A 16,337-nucleotide genomic window follows, 5' to 3' on the forward strand; every position below is an offset into this window, starting at 1 on the left:
GTGTGAACGCGGCCAGGGATCGCTCATACGAGAAAGTCAGGAAAAAGCTTAATGGGGTTTTTCTTACATTGGGCTTCCTGTGGAGTTCCCCCACTCCCCCAACTCCCCCCTCCCCCCTCCCCCCTCGCCAGTCAATCAGACAGACGGCACACAGGAGCGGAAAGACAAAGGAGGAGGGAAGGGAGCCAAGCCGGCCTTTTGTTGGCCAGGAGAAACTCGTCCGCTTGCGGCTGAGTCTGAAAGGGGCCGGGAGCGGCGGGGATTTCCCCGGCAGCTGTAGAGAAACCGCAAAAAATGCCTGACGTCTTCGCTCGCTCTTCTGGGCACTCGCGGGTGTGGGAAACGGCTGCAGCAGGTGGCATTCTGGGCTCCAGGCGCGTTCGGGGCTGGGCACGCCAGCCAGCGACCCCGGGCTTGGCCGGTTAAGGACTCGCTAGCCTAGCCTGCTAACAGACACTCGCGGGTTCCGTCGTCAGACCGGTCGCTACCTTTGTGCTCTGCGAGTTCCCGTAACTAACGCTGCTTTTGCAGATGCCCAGCGGTACGCCTGGAGAACATGAAGAACAACAGGCTAAGAACGTCCTCCCAATGTTCTGGGTCTCGGCCAAACGAACCGATGAGCGTGAAATAATAAGCGTGAAACAACGCGCGAAAGAAGCAGTCAAGTCATCTGGTGGCAATGTGTCACTCAGGACGCGCGAGAAACGAGACCATGGACTGAGGTCAGGCCCAGAGAGGCAGAGACCGAACTCTGAATAATCCACCCCAGACTTCTTAATGAACACTGGCTTCACAGCACACAGGGCCATTTCCTTTGTGTATGTCCTGGGAGAACTGGCGCATTATGGTCCCTGGGCGCTGTGTCTCATGGCTACTGAACTGCATTTGTCAGGGTAACCCTGTGCTATATACAGTATAAACACACTGTGCTGTGTCAATGGCAAATAGAGCATCAGAATGATAGAGCCCTCTGTGGTAGGGTAACGGGAGGCTGTGTATTTCACGGATGACACCTCGTGCTTATGGTCGTGGGGCCCTGTGCCTAAGTGATATATCTGCACATGCTAAGCTAACTGCGCTCTGTGTATTAAGGCGATACATCTCTCTGTGTTATGGTATGGGACCATACGGGTTGCGGTGATATATCTGCACATGCTATGTCAACCATGCTCTGTGTATTAAGGCAATACATCTCTCTGTGTTATGGTATGGGACCATAAGGGTTGCGGTGATATATCTGCACATGCTATGCTAACGGCGCTCTGTGTATTAAGGCAATACATCTCTCTGTGTTATGGTATGGGACCATACGGGTTGCGGTGACATATCTGCACATGCTATGTCAACCATGCTCTGTGTATTAAGGCAATACATCTCTCTGTGTTATGGTATGGGACCATGAGCGTTACCATGGCATTTCTGCACATGCTATGTCAACCATGCTCTGTGTATTAAGGCAATACATCTCTCTGTGTTATGGTATGGGACCATGAGTGTTACCATGACACTTCTGTACAAGCTATGTCAACCACGCTCTGTGTATTAAGGCGATACATCTCTCTGTGTTATGGTATGGGAGCATAAGAGTTGCGGTGACATATCTGCACATGCTATGCTAACGGCACTCTGTGTATTAAGGCGATACATCTCTCTGTGTTATGGTATGGGACCATAAGGGTTGCGGTGATATATCCGCACATGCTATGCTAACTGCGCTCTGTGTGTTAAGGCGATACATCTCTCTGTGTTATGGTATGGGACCATAAGCGTTACCATGGCATTTCTGTACAAGCTATGCTAACGGCACTCTATGTTCTAACAGCAATGGGACTCTCGCCGTTTATGAGGCAGCTGAAGGCTCAGTTAGTGAAACGGTCTATGGAGGCTAGCACCGTCCTGATTGAATAATCTCTCTGCTATCGCCTGAATACCCCAGCGCATTATCCTAAGAGGTTTCGGGCTCAGGGCAGTCTGAAGACCGAAAACAGTCTCTGCATGTATCAGACCCACAAATCCTCAGTTAGTGCGATCGCTTTCCCGGACAAGGTCTTACACAACTGCCTGTTCAGAGTGCTTTTCGGATTCATAGGCCACAAAACACCATTATGAAATTTTAAGCAGGCTAATCAGGGCCTCGTGTCTGTACACAGCTTTAGAGTTTACCTCAGTAAAGCTTTGCTTTGTAATAGACAAATATGAGTATCAGCTAACACTGTGAAGGGGAAATGACACCAGCAGAGACTGGAAGGACTTCCTCCTTTGTGCTGGCAGATGGGGAAGAAGCTTTATTAATGCTTCTACTGTATAATCCCACTGGGTCCTGAGGAGACCGATAAAGGTCAGTGAATCCACAGAGAAAGGTGGTCTAGGTGAAGATGTGCAGGGACGCTATATTTAGCTATCAGTGTAGGAAGGCAAGAGAGCGAGGCAAGAGAAGGTGGACTCGTTTTAAAATGGAAAAGCTTCCAACAACATTCGCTGTGTGAAAAATGGAGGAGGGGCTTCAATTTGACCTTGGCTTTCTTCCCCAAGTGCTCATTCCAAACCGACGACAATGCAGACATCGTCGCTTAATGACGATGGCGACCTTCTAGTTGATTCGTATGCTGACAGAGTCCCTCACCCTTCTTCGATCCAACATCCCTAACAGAACTGCATTGATGAAACTGCCACATTAGCAGAATTAGCAAATCACCCACATTGTGATTGTTCTAACATCAAACCTTCTGCATTTTAGTGAATCGATTTCTATTGCATTATTTCATGCTTATGTCATATCGGTACAGAAAGGAACAATGAATACAAAACAAAATTGACATATCCTATTCAAAGAATCGACTTAGCTTTGGCTCCAGAGAATAAGACATGACTGAGCGCAAGTCCAACAAATACAAAATAAAATTAGGCCAAGCTGCGCACTGTGACCGTATCAAGAAGAATTAGGTTTTGTGTTCCTCTTCTACAGAGTTCAATGTCAAATGTGATGTTTTGCTGCAGGGGGAGACTTAGACAATGATGCAATTGGACTCTCTCCACCTACCTGCGGAGAACAAGCAACAACCCTCCGGATTTGGGCTAATAGCCTCAGCCAAAAACAAGGCCCCCTTCCCGCACCTCACTGTGCTCTCTAACACCCCCCTCCCCTCCCCTCCCCCCATCCCCTCCCCTCCCAAATCCCCAGCTCGAATCGGGCGGCTCACGCTCAGGTCAGTTGGAGTGAACGAGGCCTCAGAGGCCTCGCCGAAGAGAGTCTTGTTCTCACTCTCCAAGGCCCCCCTCTCCCAGCCAAAAAAAAAAAAAAAGGCGCTCAGCAGTTAAACAAACTGCCCCACTCCGAGGACCCCCTCCCCGCTCCTTAATACACTCCAGCGACTCAATTCAGGCCAAACGCAGGGCGCGTGGCCCGGATGAAAACAAGCAATTAGCAGGGGGAGGAGATGAAGGAGGGTGCGTGTGCTTGATGGCGCTATTGAAGGGTTTGCACACCCAGCCAGACAAAAAGATCACAAAACCTCTGCTAGAGAAGGGGGGGCGGGGTGTTATGGCCTAAATCCCCCCAAAATGGTGTCCTTTCTCCAGAAGAAAGAAGAAACCCCCAAAATTAACCCCCCCCCCCTCATGTACCCCCAACATTAGCTGTGATAAATTAAGTCCAGAATTTGTCAAAGAGCTTCCTACTGTTAATGCGGGTAGTGAGGTTATCAAAGGACCTGTAGGAAGTACATACAGTATGTGCCGTTTGACTGAAGAAAGGGCTTGCGGCAATCCACCTCTTCTGCATCGCGTGCCCCTCTCTTCAAACTAAACCATCCTTTATACACCCAAAATGAAGAGATTTCATCAGTTATTAAAAAAGGTATTTACCTAAACCTCTAATTCAAAGTACAGTAGTTTTCATATCTATATGGCTGGAAGCGCACTTTAGGTTAGGTACCTTCCTCAAAGGTACGGGAACCGTGATCCGGCCAGGAAGCAAACCTAAAACCTGCTGGCGAGACCTTTAAAGACCTTAAGCCCCATTGCTGCTCTCATGGAAAATGCCCGCGGTCCAAAATCCCATCCAATAAAGCTGTGGACGTACCACCAGCTCGGAGAACATGGCGTCCAGCTCGTCCTCGGTGGGTATGGGCAGGGAGGGCTCCAGGCACTGCAGGGCATAGTCGCTGTCCTGGCGCAAGCGGTAGGTGATCTCCGGGTGGTCGTTGCTGTGGAAACAGCAGAAGAAGAAGGAGACGCCCCGCGCACTGCGCTTGCGGGGGGCCATGGCTGCTGTCGGCCGGGCGTGGCCTCACGGGTCCTCGCGTCTGCTATGGATCCCTGCAGGAGGACAGAGAAAAGGGGGGAGGGGGGAGGAGGGGTTAGGTGACTGCAACAAGAAGGCAGTCACCTCAGACAGATTCCAGATTGGACAATAAAACACTGTGAAATGTCTGCACTCAGTACTCACACATTCAACAGAATCTTATCTATGACAGAAAGAGATAAGGAGAGAGAGAAAGAGATAAAGAGTGAGGGGTGGCGAGAGAGAGAGGAGGAGAGGGTGAGAAATAGAGAGAGAGAGAGATAAAGGGGGAGGGGGGGAAGAGGGGAGAGAGAGAGAGAGAGAGAGAGAGAGGGGGGAGGGAGAAGGAGAGTTGATTTTCAAAGTGATCAAGTCTCTTTGCCTCCTATTTTTTCTGTCCTGCCCCAGAATAGACCACACGTGAGGGAGCGGAGTGGGTACTGAGGATAGGTAGACATACAGTTAGGTAGGTCAGGCGTGGTACAATGAGAACAGACGAGATAAATCCGGAGTACCGGTGACCGAAAAACTGGGTCAGAGAGACGAGAACAGACAGAACAGCCTGCCCTGCAGAACCAACCAACAAGGCAAACTACCGCTCACTTCAGTTTGACTTCAGATTACTGTGTGCACTTACATTGCTCAGCACCTACACAATAACCAGTTTAACAGTGTTTTGGGAGAAGCGCTGAGGCGTTGCGTGAAAAAGCAAAGTGAAGACAGAGGGGGGAGGTAGTGACGCAGTCCCCCGTGGCAGAGCTGGGGGTGCGGGGAACGCACATGCTCAGCAGGACTCACGCAACACAACGAAGCTGAAAAACCGATAAGGCAACTTCAACGCATGCAAAGATCGTATGCAAAACCCAGAAAGGCTCTCTGGAACAGCGGCGGCTTTGACTGAACTTTGCTTATCGTTTCAGAGAGACACGGGGGAAAAGGACACAGTTAGCCTACTTCCGTTCAGAGCAGCTTGGTTCCAAAAGGCCTCAGCCTGCCCATGATATGGACAAACCGAGATACAGACGATTTCATGTCAGTACCCCCTATCCCCCCACCCCCGACCCCCCTGTTATTTCCTTGGTGGGCTGCTCTTATCCAGTAAGACTCCACACAGATTCATGGAATTCTGTGGCTTTCTGGTTAAAGCCAAGATGTGACATTATAACATTTTGCAGAAGCCCAAAGTCGATGAGCGGGCGGGGGTCATCCGTCACGTTCGGTCTGTTGCCTGGTTTCGTGTGTCAGTTCTGTATCTCCCAGCGCTGTTTAATATTTAATGAGGGGGGAGTTCCTCGTTCAGGGTGCTAACTCCTTTTACAAAGAGCACATACGAAGTACAGCCGATATTAAGGCAGGCAGCACACTAGCCCGCTATTTCTGCAGCTGAGCTGAGAGCCAATGATTGGGTTATGCTTGTGATTCATCGCGCTGAGAGCCTACATTCAGGGTTTTGTTTTAGCTAAGATAAGATGGCTCCGCGTTGCCTTTTAAGGTAGCGTATGATAAACGCCGTATTGTACAGAACTTGCTTTATCTGTGTTCCGCGCAGGAAATGTGAACGCTTTAATGTTTTCCCCCGGATGAATAAACAACAAATGACGAATAATGACTTGTTGGGTCAGGAAACAGGGGGCCAGTGCGGTGTGGTGCCAGCAGTCGGGCATTCGAGACAGGCTGTCGGCAGGACGGCCTACGTCACGCAGGCCATCGGAAGCGGCCACTTCCGTAAAAAATTAATGAGTAGCGTGGATCAGATGTCTACAGCGGCTACGTTCAGGCTTTGAGGCCTACACAATGGGTTCGGCACAGTGCTTGATATTAGATAGATAGATAGATAGATAGAAACTTTATTGATCCCGTAGGGAAGTTCCCTTAGGGAAATTCAGGTTTCCAGTGAGTACAGCACCATAAGTTAAAAAGTTAACAAGTTAAACATCACACATCAAACATAGAGATAGTAACGATATACATAAAATAAATAAAGAAAATAAATAAAGAATAAAGTAGCAGCGGTTATATAAAATAGCAGCGGTTGTGTCAGTTTAATTAATTAACTAGTAGTATAGTAACAGCGGCTGTTCCAGTTTAATTAAATAGGTAGTAAACAATAAATAATGAGACTGTTCAGTGTGATGATGTTCAGGTGATCAGGCCTAACTCTACTTCCTCAGACCTTCCTCAGATATTACGCAAAGACCTGTGGTGTGCCAGGTCTGTGTGTAATAGGCCTCTTTAAAAAAACGCTGTACTGTGCGAATCACTGGAGCCAGAAAGCACCGGCTTTGAAAATTACTCTGCATTAGACGAAATGCAGGCCTGGGTAACAGACAGCAGCATCCATCAATGATTGTTCACTGAGAAGGACCCGAAAGACCATCTACTCCAGAGGAAATGTAACAGTTCCGCAAACGTCCAACTTCCAATCTCCAAATTGTGCTGAAATCGGATGTGGACTGAAACAGGGTGACAAATCGTGCGTTAAATAGGTTAAAAAGTTAAACAGGGTGTCGATCATAGCGCATATCATGATACACAATTATCTATTAAATTAAACTATACTGTGTTAAGTTGTGCACAGAAGCAAGCGAGAGATCTGGAGTCAAAAGCATTCACACTCAGCGTATTTCAAAGTTATTTAAAGTAGATATTTACAAATGAAATTATTCCAGTATTTACCCCATAGCCTGAATTTGGAATGGCTGAAACGTGTTTTCTTGCCAGCTGGTACCCAGTTCGAGATGCGTTCTGCAGGAGTGTTTTGCTGGAAGAAACCGCCACACCCGAGCTTTAGGCTCACCCCATACGGTCTCTCAAAGAGACACGAGGGGGGGGGGGGGGAAACAAACCTCCAGCACGCGAACAGATAACATCCCGGACGCAGAGAGGGCCGGAACGGGTGTGCGTGATAGGGGCTAAACAGCCACGATCTCCCCCCCCCTCTGAGACCGAGGTCGCGTCCCACAGCGATGCATGCTGGGTAAAACACACTGGACCACTCGGCACCTTCGGTTCCCGCATAGTTGACATATTTGTGTTCAGGCTCAAACAGAACATCTGCCGAAAAAAAAAAAAAACACAGGCACGTGCGGTCCGTGAAACTGGAGGGAGTCAAAAATTATTCATATTAGTCAGATGACCAAAGTTCCCTCTGTTGCTTCCAGGATTGTTCAAGGCAATACCTGTTGTGTAATTTGCTAGTGCTTTGACTATGGTTTGTTCGGTCCCAACATAACTATGAAAAGTAAGGACAAAAAATGACTCAAAGACACTTCAGCGTCTACGGTTGGGGACAGTTAGCATTTATCTTTCAGATAAAACAAATGAACAATCATCACCTCATAATTGCATATTGGATACCAGCAAGCGGCTGTTTCAATCACACAGTATACACACAGTCCCGTTCCAAACCACATTTGACCTGTCCTGTTATGTTCAAAATGTCACCACAGTAATTAAAATGTGCACTTATCAAGAAATGACCACACAATGTAACTGCACTTGTGACTAATGACACACCTGTGCAATTTTGAGTGATTGACAGGGAACAGGCGAAAGCAAAGCCTGGGGCCACAGGTCACTGGTTCCCCCGACTGAAGGCCCATAGACTGGGTACCTGAATCCCCAAGAGACTAGGAAATTGGATATGAACTGCAAGGCAATAAGAGAACAGAAAAAAATAAAAGCCAGAAGTTTTTATAGGAGGATGAAAGGGGAGTGGTGAGCAGATGAGTCTGACCTCCCTGGGGCAGCTGGGGCTGGTATGACTTTTTACATTTTCAACGCCACACTGCAGGAGCCAAGTCAAGCTTTTAACTCCGCCACCCCCCAGCCCCCCGCCCCACGAATGTCTGCCACTACTGTCTAGGAATTCCCAGCTGCCCCTTACCATCTTCACTGTCTCCACTCCGCCATTTTGACCCCAAGGGACCCACTTTCGGCCTTAAACCCTATAAACCATGAACTTTCAACAATGTAAAAGCCAGCAAAACCATATTAACAATAAATTACTGAAAACCAGTGACCTTATCAGACATAATCTATACGATTTATGCTATTTGAATGGCCATACATAATCCATTTATCACCAGTTTATAAAAAAACACAGGTGCCCAGAATCAAACATCAGGTTGGAGGCATTTAGGCATACCTAGCTGTCCCAGGCCTTCCAGGAATGTAGCCATCTCATTGTAAATGCAGTTAAAGTGCAGCTAGCCAAGCTTAAGGACACTTCACTCCTATAACACCCACAGATGGCCTCTCTGTCCCTCCATACATTTCCTCTCCTCAACAATATTTTAAAGCAACCAGACTTGGAGGAATAGAGCTGAGTTATATCCTACCAAGTATCCATCGGTTTCAGTGAACTGCCCAATCGAATTACTGAGGGAAGGATGCATCACATGCAGATTTATCCAATTCACAAAACGCAGCCAGACGCCGCTCTCTTGCTGCAAGCTCACCTTCCAGGTCTGACTGCGGCTAACGTTGGCTGACCTTTACGACCGCGGCGGTGCTGTTTAAGCCGAGGGAGCGGTCAGAAATAAGCTGTACTGCAGTACAGACAAAAAAAACGATGAAAAAACATGCGCACGCACGTACGCACTCTCACACTTTTCCTTGACCTCCTTTTCTCTCCATTGCTCTCCATCGCTCTCCCTCCTCTCTGTGCGTCAAACACAGTAATGTGGCGTTATGCCTCATAGAGGAGCAATCGCTGGTTTCGCTTACAGTAGCAAACACAGTTCTAATTCATCACAGTCTTTTCCCCCACTGCAGCCTGCTCAGGATGGCGGCCAACCTCTGTCTGCGCATGTCGCTCTGAAGAAGAACAGTGTCGGAAAGGAGCAGACATTGCGTCCAACAATTTTTGTAACTTTCCAAAACCGATATTCTGAAGCCAGGTGTGCGACGGACAGGGTTTCAGGTGGTCTGCAAATGCTCTATTGGCTGTAATGAATAGTTGCTGTTACAATTAATCCCAGCACTCTCTATGACAGGGAGCTTCTCAGCTCACCTTCGAGTTTAGTTACTTCTGAAAAGGTATAAACAACAAAAAACAAGATGTCTGAACCAGTTTGTCTGACGCATGCAAAAGCCTTCTGGGAGCCTCTCTGGGGGAGATGTGTTGGACAGTGTCCAAGAGGTTTGACTGACACTCACATTGTTTTGACCGTCTTCTTCATTCAATGGTGTGGATGTAACAGCACTATGGCGGGGGGGGGGGGCATGCCCAGGGGCCGCAGAGAGCCCGGGAGCCCACTGTGTCAGGGAACGACCAGCTGGGGAGGGACCACTCTGCGGGTCGCGACCCCACATGCCATACACTGACCCGGTCACTGTTTGCTCTGACCCTAATACTCCTCATGCGTGACCACATTACATAAAATCACAAAAACACTTAGGTGGGTGGAAGACCTAGGTTCTGTGGTTATTATAATCACAATGGTTGGTCATATTATTTTATAATGAGCCTAAATAAAGTTTTAAATCATTTACACATACATTTTGCAGCCATTTCCCTAATAATATACAGGTACTTCAACACAGCAGGAAAAGACAAGGAAATTGCTCACAAGAAGGAATACTGACATTCAGGCCTATAGCTCCCTAGCAACTATTCCACCTTTAACAGTCTACAATTTGCGTACAGAGATGGTGTATGCCTTTGCCAAGACATACAACAATGTGCACTCCGATACCCCAATGGCCTACTTCGATACACGTTTTTACTCAGATGTGTAGGGTCAAGGGAACAAATGCCATTAACATAAATATACATTTTATCAAACCTAGAAGAGTATATTTCTTTTTAGAATCTCATTGATCGAGCAGTGTGTCTTGGCATGAAATACAACTTCTACATTCCACTGGTCTGAACTAGCCAAGAAAAACATGCCTACCTACTGTAAAACATGTAAAGCACAGACCCAAGAGCGTAAAAGTCATTTTAGCACTGAGAAAACAATTCTGGTAGGTATTTATCTTCTTTCTTTCTTTTTTAACAGTGAATGAAATGGTCCAGCAAAAAGGCATATCAACCTCAAAGCAACTGGCTCAAATACTACCCAAAACTACCCGATACTGTATGGCACCGGCACGTGTTTCCACTTTGAGATGATGGGCTTAGAAAATACACAGACCTATTTATTTACTGATCAACACACATAAAACTACTTTTTAAGTCTCATTTAATACTTTAAGAGAACCTGTGCAGGCTTTTTGGGGCATATAAACACCCATAATGCATTGAGCATGGCAGATCTTGCATAATGCAGTTAATGCGATGAAAAGTGCTGGGAGTGAACAACACATTACTGCAATGGGGGGGGTTTTGGGGCTCCACCTTCTGGGCTGAAGGCCCCTCCTACTTCTTCTCCACCTTTAACAAGCAAACACAATCTGACCCTGATGACCTGCAAGAAAATGGTGGTGCACATCACACTAACTTCACTGGCGCTTTCACTCATTTTTAGTCTAAATGCACAAGGCAGCACTTCACATCGTGGCACTTCCCTTCGGAATCTGAAGACAAATGTGCGATTTAAATGCAATCACACCCCAGATGTGGTGAGCCAAGAGTGAGTAGTCGAGGGAGGTGATAGTTCGGGGCCCCCGTGGTCTGTTTGCCGTCCTGGAGTTGAACTTTCACCCCCAGGGTGAAGCCAGCGACGGGAGAGGAACCCTCATCACACGGGTGAACTGCAGCCCCTCGGAAATCTGCAATATTTTCTTCACCTCCTTCTCCTCTCCGCTGTCGAATCTATTCCCAGGTCCGGGAAAACACGTGCTAAACCACGTGGACGTCTGGTCAAATCCTTTAATGCCGTGAAGTCCGGCTGGGAAAAGCTTGTTGACGTTATTTACGAGAAACAATAAAAAAATGGTTTCAATAAAAAGAGAGCTCACAGCAGTTTTATCCTCATTACTGTTAATCGTTGGGTGCCGGGGTCTTTGTAGAGGGAGCGAGTGAGAGACTCAGACAAGAGAGCCAGACAGAGTGTGTGTGTGTGGGATTATTCAGGCTGTGGGAACGGCTTGTTCCACTCGAAGGTCCGTCCGACAGTCGCGTTCACCTGTGACTCAACCTCCTCCTCCACGCCCAGGGTTGAACAGGCCGGAGACTATCCCACGCCTCTAATCCCCTAACCGCCAAACACCACGGCGTGGACCCTCACCCTCACCGCCCGACCCGTCCGCTCTTTCCCGCCGTCGGACTCGGACGGGCGTACGAGCGCGAGCTCCGCGGCGGACTGACCCGCCGGCGACCTTTCGCCCCGGGACAGCGGGAGGAGGCCGCGGACGGGCGCTCACGTTTCGGGCTCACGTGGCGGAACAGAAGGGGTGACGCGCGCGCCCCTTCATCACTGCCGGCCGGTCTGACTCACCAGGGGGGTAAAATGAGGGGGAGCTGAAGAGTTCGGTGGGGTGCGGGTGGGGGGGGGGGGGTGGTTCACACATCAAAGGAGCCATAACATTTCCACACGCCCACCTCCCTTCCCTCTGCGTCACTCATCTTCCTCCTTCCCTAGGCCCCGTCTCTCGTTTTTAAGACTTGTGAAATGCCGTTCCTTCCAACGAGACCCTCCGTTAAGAGTCAACACGTCATCACAGTTCTGAGGAGATCCGAGAAGTTGCTCTGCACAATGAGTGGACAACTGTGCCAACTAACTAACTAACTAACCATTATGCCTAACTAATTAACTAACCCTTCACACCAACCAACTAACCCTTAACCCTAACTAATTAACTAACACTTAACACCAACTAACTAACCCTTAACCCAAACTAATTAACTAACCCTTAACACCAACTAACCCTTAACCCTAACTAATTAACTAACACTTAACACCAACTAACTAACCCTTAACCCAAACTAATTAACTAACCCTTAACACCAACTAACCGTTAACCTTAACTAATTGACTAACGCTTAACACCAACTAACTAACCGTTAACCTTAACTAATTGACTAACCCTTAGCACCAACTAACTAACCCTTAACCCAAACTAATCAACTAAATAAATAGCCTAAATAAATACACACTGAAACGCAAAACTTCATCAGTGGAGCTGCGCCCATGTCCTTGGAAACCACAATGCAGTAAATGATAAAGTGGCTTAATGACTGCAGCCGGTTAATAACAATCTCCTGGGCCCTTAGTTCTAACAGAGCACACACACCTCTCCACGATGTCAGTCATACAGCTGTGCCGTCGCTTCACAACCGGAGAGACAACGGCTGAACGCGTGGAGCGATTAAGAGTTTTAGCAACTCGCTTTTAATTGAGCGATGAACGGGTAAATGGAGGACGAAATTTAGTCCAAAGCAATTTTTTCCATTTGATACTACGAGTTCATTTTCCAAAGAGATAATTAATAATACATGGAAGATCTCACCAGGATTCAAAGTGAATGCAAAAACCCTCAGAGTGTTGAAAGATTTACACAGCGCTGAATATGCTCTAAAATATTACCAAAATGTATGACGCCAGATGGGCTTCAATTAACGTTGTTTTTATTATACCAAATAATTGACATTTGCAAGTCATTTGCAATAATCAACGACAGTTATGAATATGCCGAATGAGTTTGCATAGTTATGAGCAACCTACGAGTAACATAAAACTTGAAACTCCATGCAACAACCTCCCATGCCCACAATAAGTTTATTTTTAATGCTTACAAAGATGAATGCTTTAATAAATGTTTTGAAGGCTTTTTTTTAAGCTGAGTGTCATAGGTGCAGTGGAAGCCTCTCAGCTTTCATAAAGGCAAACTTCCTCCACAAATAATGCTGAGCGAGCTCCCAAAATGCTTCAAGATTCTTTCGGCAGTGCAGCATAAATATCGGAAAGCCACCCGAGGCAGAGAACCTACCCATTTTTCAGTTTTGATTTAACTTGTTTATCTGCCGTGACCTCAAAATTTCATTTTTAGCTTCCTGGAAAAAAAGAACTTTCGGTACCTGCAAAAAAAAACTGCCCCGGGGAAACTGTGCGGACGCTGCAAGCACACGCCAAGTCAATGACCCGTGACTAAACGCTCGAGCGAAACACTTAACCTGGCTTTTTACCGCAAAAACAAAGCCAGGCGATCTTTCGGCTTTTTGCGAAATAGGCTATCGAAGTCGTCGGGGCGTAGCTGTAGCCACGAATGCCCGTCGCAAAGATTCCAGTTTGAAACGGGAAACGCGTACCGCGGCAGTAAGGCCGCGGCCCGTGTCGGGGAGCCGGGTTTGGTGACCGGAACCGGCAAGATCCGCCGGCGGTACAGCCTACGCTCTCAAAACCGTGACAGTGTCCAGGACACGCAATCAGGGTTTAAAAAAAACAAAAAAACATTTAACCGCCCACGTTCAAAGACCTCTTCAGAAAGTGTGACCCCGACTAAGGCATTGGAGTGCTCCTTGAAGCACCATACCTGTCCCAGGTGCTCTTTTAAGTCCTGTGAGGTGATTAGTGAAGTAAGGCAGTTCCGCTTTTTTTTTTTTACCAGCGGATATCGCAGTCAGGTCACTGCTCACACACCCAACAGCAAGGTTAGGATTAGGCAGTGACTATTGCTGGGCTGAAAGGAGTGTGTGGCCTTAGGCCTAATGCATTACACTGATGGTGTCCCTTCATTAACATAAAAACCAAGTATTACTAAATGATGAATACCTACTGTGCTTTCTGCGTAAAACAGACCACGTGACCAAGAAACCAGCTCCAAATAATCTTCAGCACTGTAACAGTGGGAGAGGGGATCCTGACACTGAGGGGTAGCTGACATGTAATAAAATTGTCGGGGGAGGATACCGGTATTTTTTCATAGGGGGAGGGGTGTATTCAGAGTAACAAAATGTTTGAAGATGAAACACAGAAAAACATAAAAGGACTTCCCCTCTGCTCATATATTTCACAGGTTTTCCACAAGCTCCCCATATCAGCTCACCAGGAATGCCTGCACCAATGCACACAGCTGTCGGGCTCCAAAGTGCACATCGCTGAAATGCATTGATTGGCAGTTTTACTCGCATGTAATCAGAGCTTTAAATTCAGGCGAATCCATGCGTCTTTAAAGATTACACCCAGGAAAAGCATTGAGGTGGGTGTGCGTATAGGCTGTCTAACGTAATATAAATTAGCGTGGCTCTGCGCTCCCAGCCTGGCTGTGCTGCTCCCTTATTCTCAGTGGAGCATCTGCCAGCTTCCTGCACCACTTCGCCTGCAGCCTGAGAGACCACTAGCGTTTTGGCGCGGGGATGCTAATGCCTGCAAGCTTTAGGCTTCGTTGCGCTATGATATGGTAGCGGAGGGGCCTGACTGTACCCACTCCTTGAACGTCTCAGAGACATAGCCGGGAAAAACCCTTCCCTCTCGTTACCATGGAAACACCCACTGGACGTAGGCTTGGGAAGTGTAGTTCTTGCTGCTGCTAGCGATGATGCCCAGGCACGCCACATGCCACCGAATCAGTCACTATTCCACTGCTCACCATTTCACTCGCTTGGGTTTTTTGAAAAATTATTTCATTTTAATTATCATAAAAACTTGAGGTGCAGCCTACTTGATGCCAGAAACCCTAGTCCCCAATCCTTTGTTTACAGTGGTAGAAAGCCTAGCCCACTGCAAAAACACTGGCCCAAGGGAAAATGCTGATTGACCATCACACTTGCTAAAAGGAGACACCATTAGCCTCTGTATATCAGAGCAATCTCCTGACCCAAATACTGCTTGAGATTTCTGTAGGGTGGAATAAGATTCTTTGTGTGGAAATCACACCGATTTGAAATTGCTGATTGGAAAACATAGTAAATCTTAAATGAAAAATGGCCTCTGAGTAGCCCTGCATAGTGTTGGCTTTTTTCCAGAGCTGGGATGGGTCTCCTCCTTTTCTTCGTTGTGTGAGAAGGAGAGAACCATCTGCAGTAGTTAATGTCTGCATACATCCACATACACATTTCTTGTCAATTAGATAATCTTACAGGTCTGTGTATTCTCCTGCGAGTGATGATCTGTGGATACAATCTTACATCAGTTTACAATACTACATTCCACCTGTTCACTGTTTACCCCTGCCATGCTGTCACTCTACCCCCAAACCCTTTAATGGCCCAAAGGCTCTCCGCAATACCCAAACTCACTTCCCAGAATGTTTGTCCCAGCACTGGGGAAGGGCTGTCAAGATGACCGTATTTGGGCAGACTGTCATTGGACCGTGGAGCTCCTGGTAGGTTATGGCCTACATTCATGCAGAGCGATGTGCAGAACCAGTGAGAAGGGGAGTGAGGAGAGGGGAGGAGAGGGGGTGCCACGGCTGATCTCAGATCAGTAGGGGGTCATAGTCTCCTCTATCTGCACGTGAAGAAGATGACCCGAGGTCAGTTCCAACCGAGGTATGACTTCTGCTGTTCTGTTTCTCTCCCTGCTAGGTTTGCAGTCAGGCGAAGTCAGCAGAGACTGATCATTGAGTCCATTACTTTGGTCTCCATTACTTTATACTATAATAGATTACAATGCATTACATTATTCATCCACCAAACAACTGCATCGCAGAAAGCAGGGCACCTTGGTGCTCGAGAACAGCATGAAACATGATCACTTACCGTCGCTAAGGGGCTTATTTTAAAAACCCGCAACAAATATGTCTGAAAACATTTCCCATCGAGAAAGAGATTTAGAGACAGAGAAAGAAAGAAGGTTAGAGGGGAGTAGACAGAGGGAAAGAAAGAAAAGAGGAAAAAAGAGGAGAGAGAGAGCAGCTACATAGGCTAGGTTTAACAGTGTCTCTCCACTGCACAGTTGTGCTGTCCCACCCCCAGAACAATCTGCACAAGCACAACAGTGTTTCTGGTTTTGGTACACAATTTTAACACAATTTGGTCCCACAGAAATAAAAATGAAAAACAAAAAGTGAATGTACTCCACGCTCATTGAGTCAATCGCATGTTATGAGTGTTGCTTCTCTCACTCTTCACAAACTATAGTGGAATGAAACCATGAATACATTTTGAAAGCCTGATAAAATCTCCTGCAAGTGAAGCCCTGTTATATCGACAGTACTCATGCTCAAA

The 16,337-nt window shown here is 47.2% G+C and overlaps 1 protein-coding gene across 6 annotated transcripts in view; it reads right to left on the reverse strand.

The window, feature by feature from the left end:
• LOC135257062 (disheveled-associated activator of morphogenesis 1-like) overlaps positions 1 to 16,337 on the reverse strand; it is a 198,417-nt gene that overhangs the window by 165,047 nt on the left and 17,033 nt on the right. For all 6 annotated transcript variants that reach the window (XR_010330584.1, XM_064339468.1, XM_064339466.1 and 3 more), the window contains exon 2: positions 4,082 to 4,317. Coding sequence is in view for 5 of the 6 variants with exons in the window: in XM_064339468.1 (XP_064195538.1) it covers positions 4,082 to 4,264 (183 nt within the window). In the remaining variant the exon portion in view is untranslated. The remainder of the gene's footprint in view (positions 1 to 4,081; positions 4,318 to 16,337) is intronic.

The sequence above is a fragment of the Anguilla rostrata genome, chromosome 6, assembly GCF_018555375.3.
Source record: "Anguilla rostrata isolate EN2019 chromosome 6, ASM1855537v3, whole genome shotgun sequence".
Taxonomy (NCBI): Eukaryota; Metazoa; Chordata; class Actinopteri; order Anguilliformes; family Anguillidae; genus Anguilla; species Anguilla rostrata.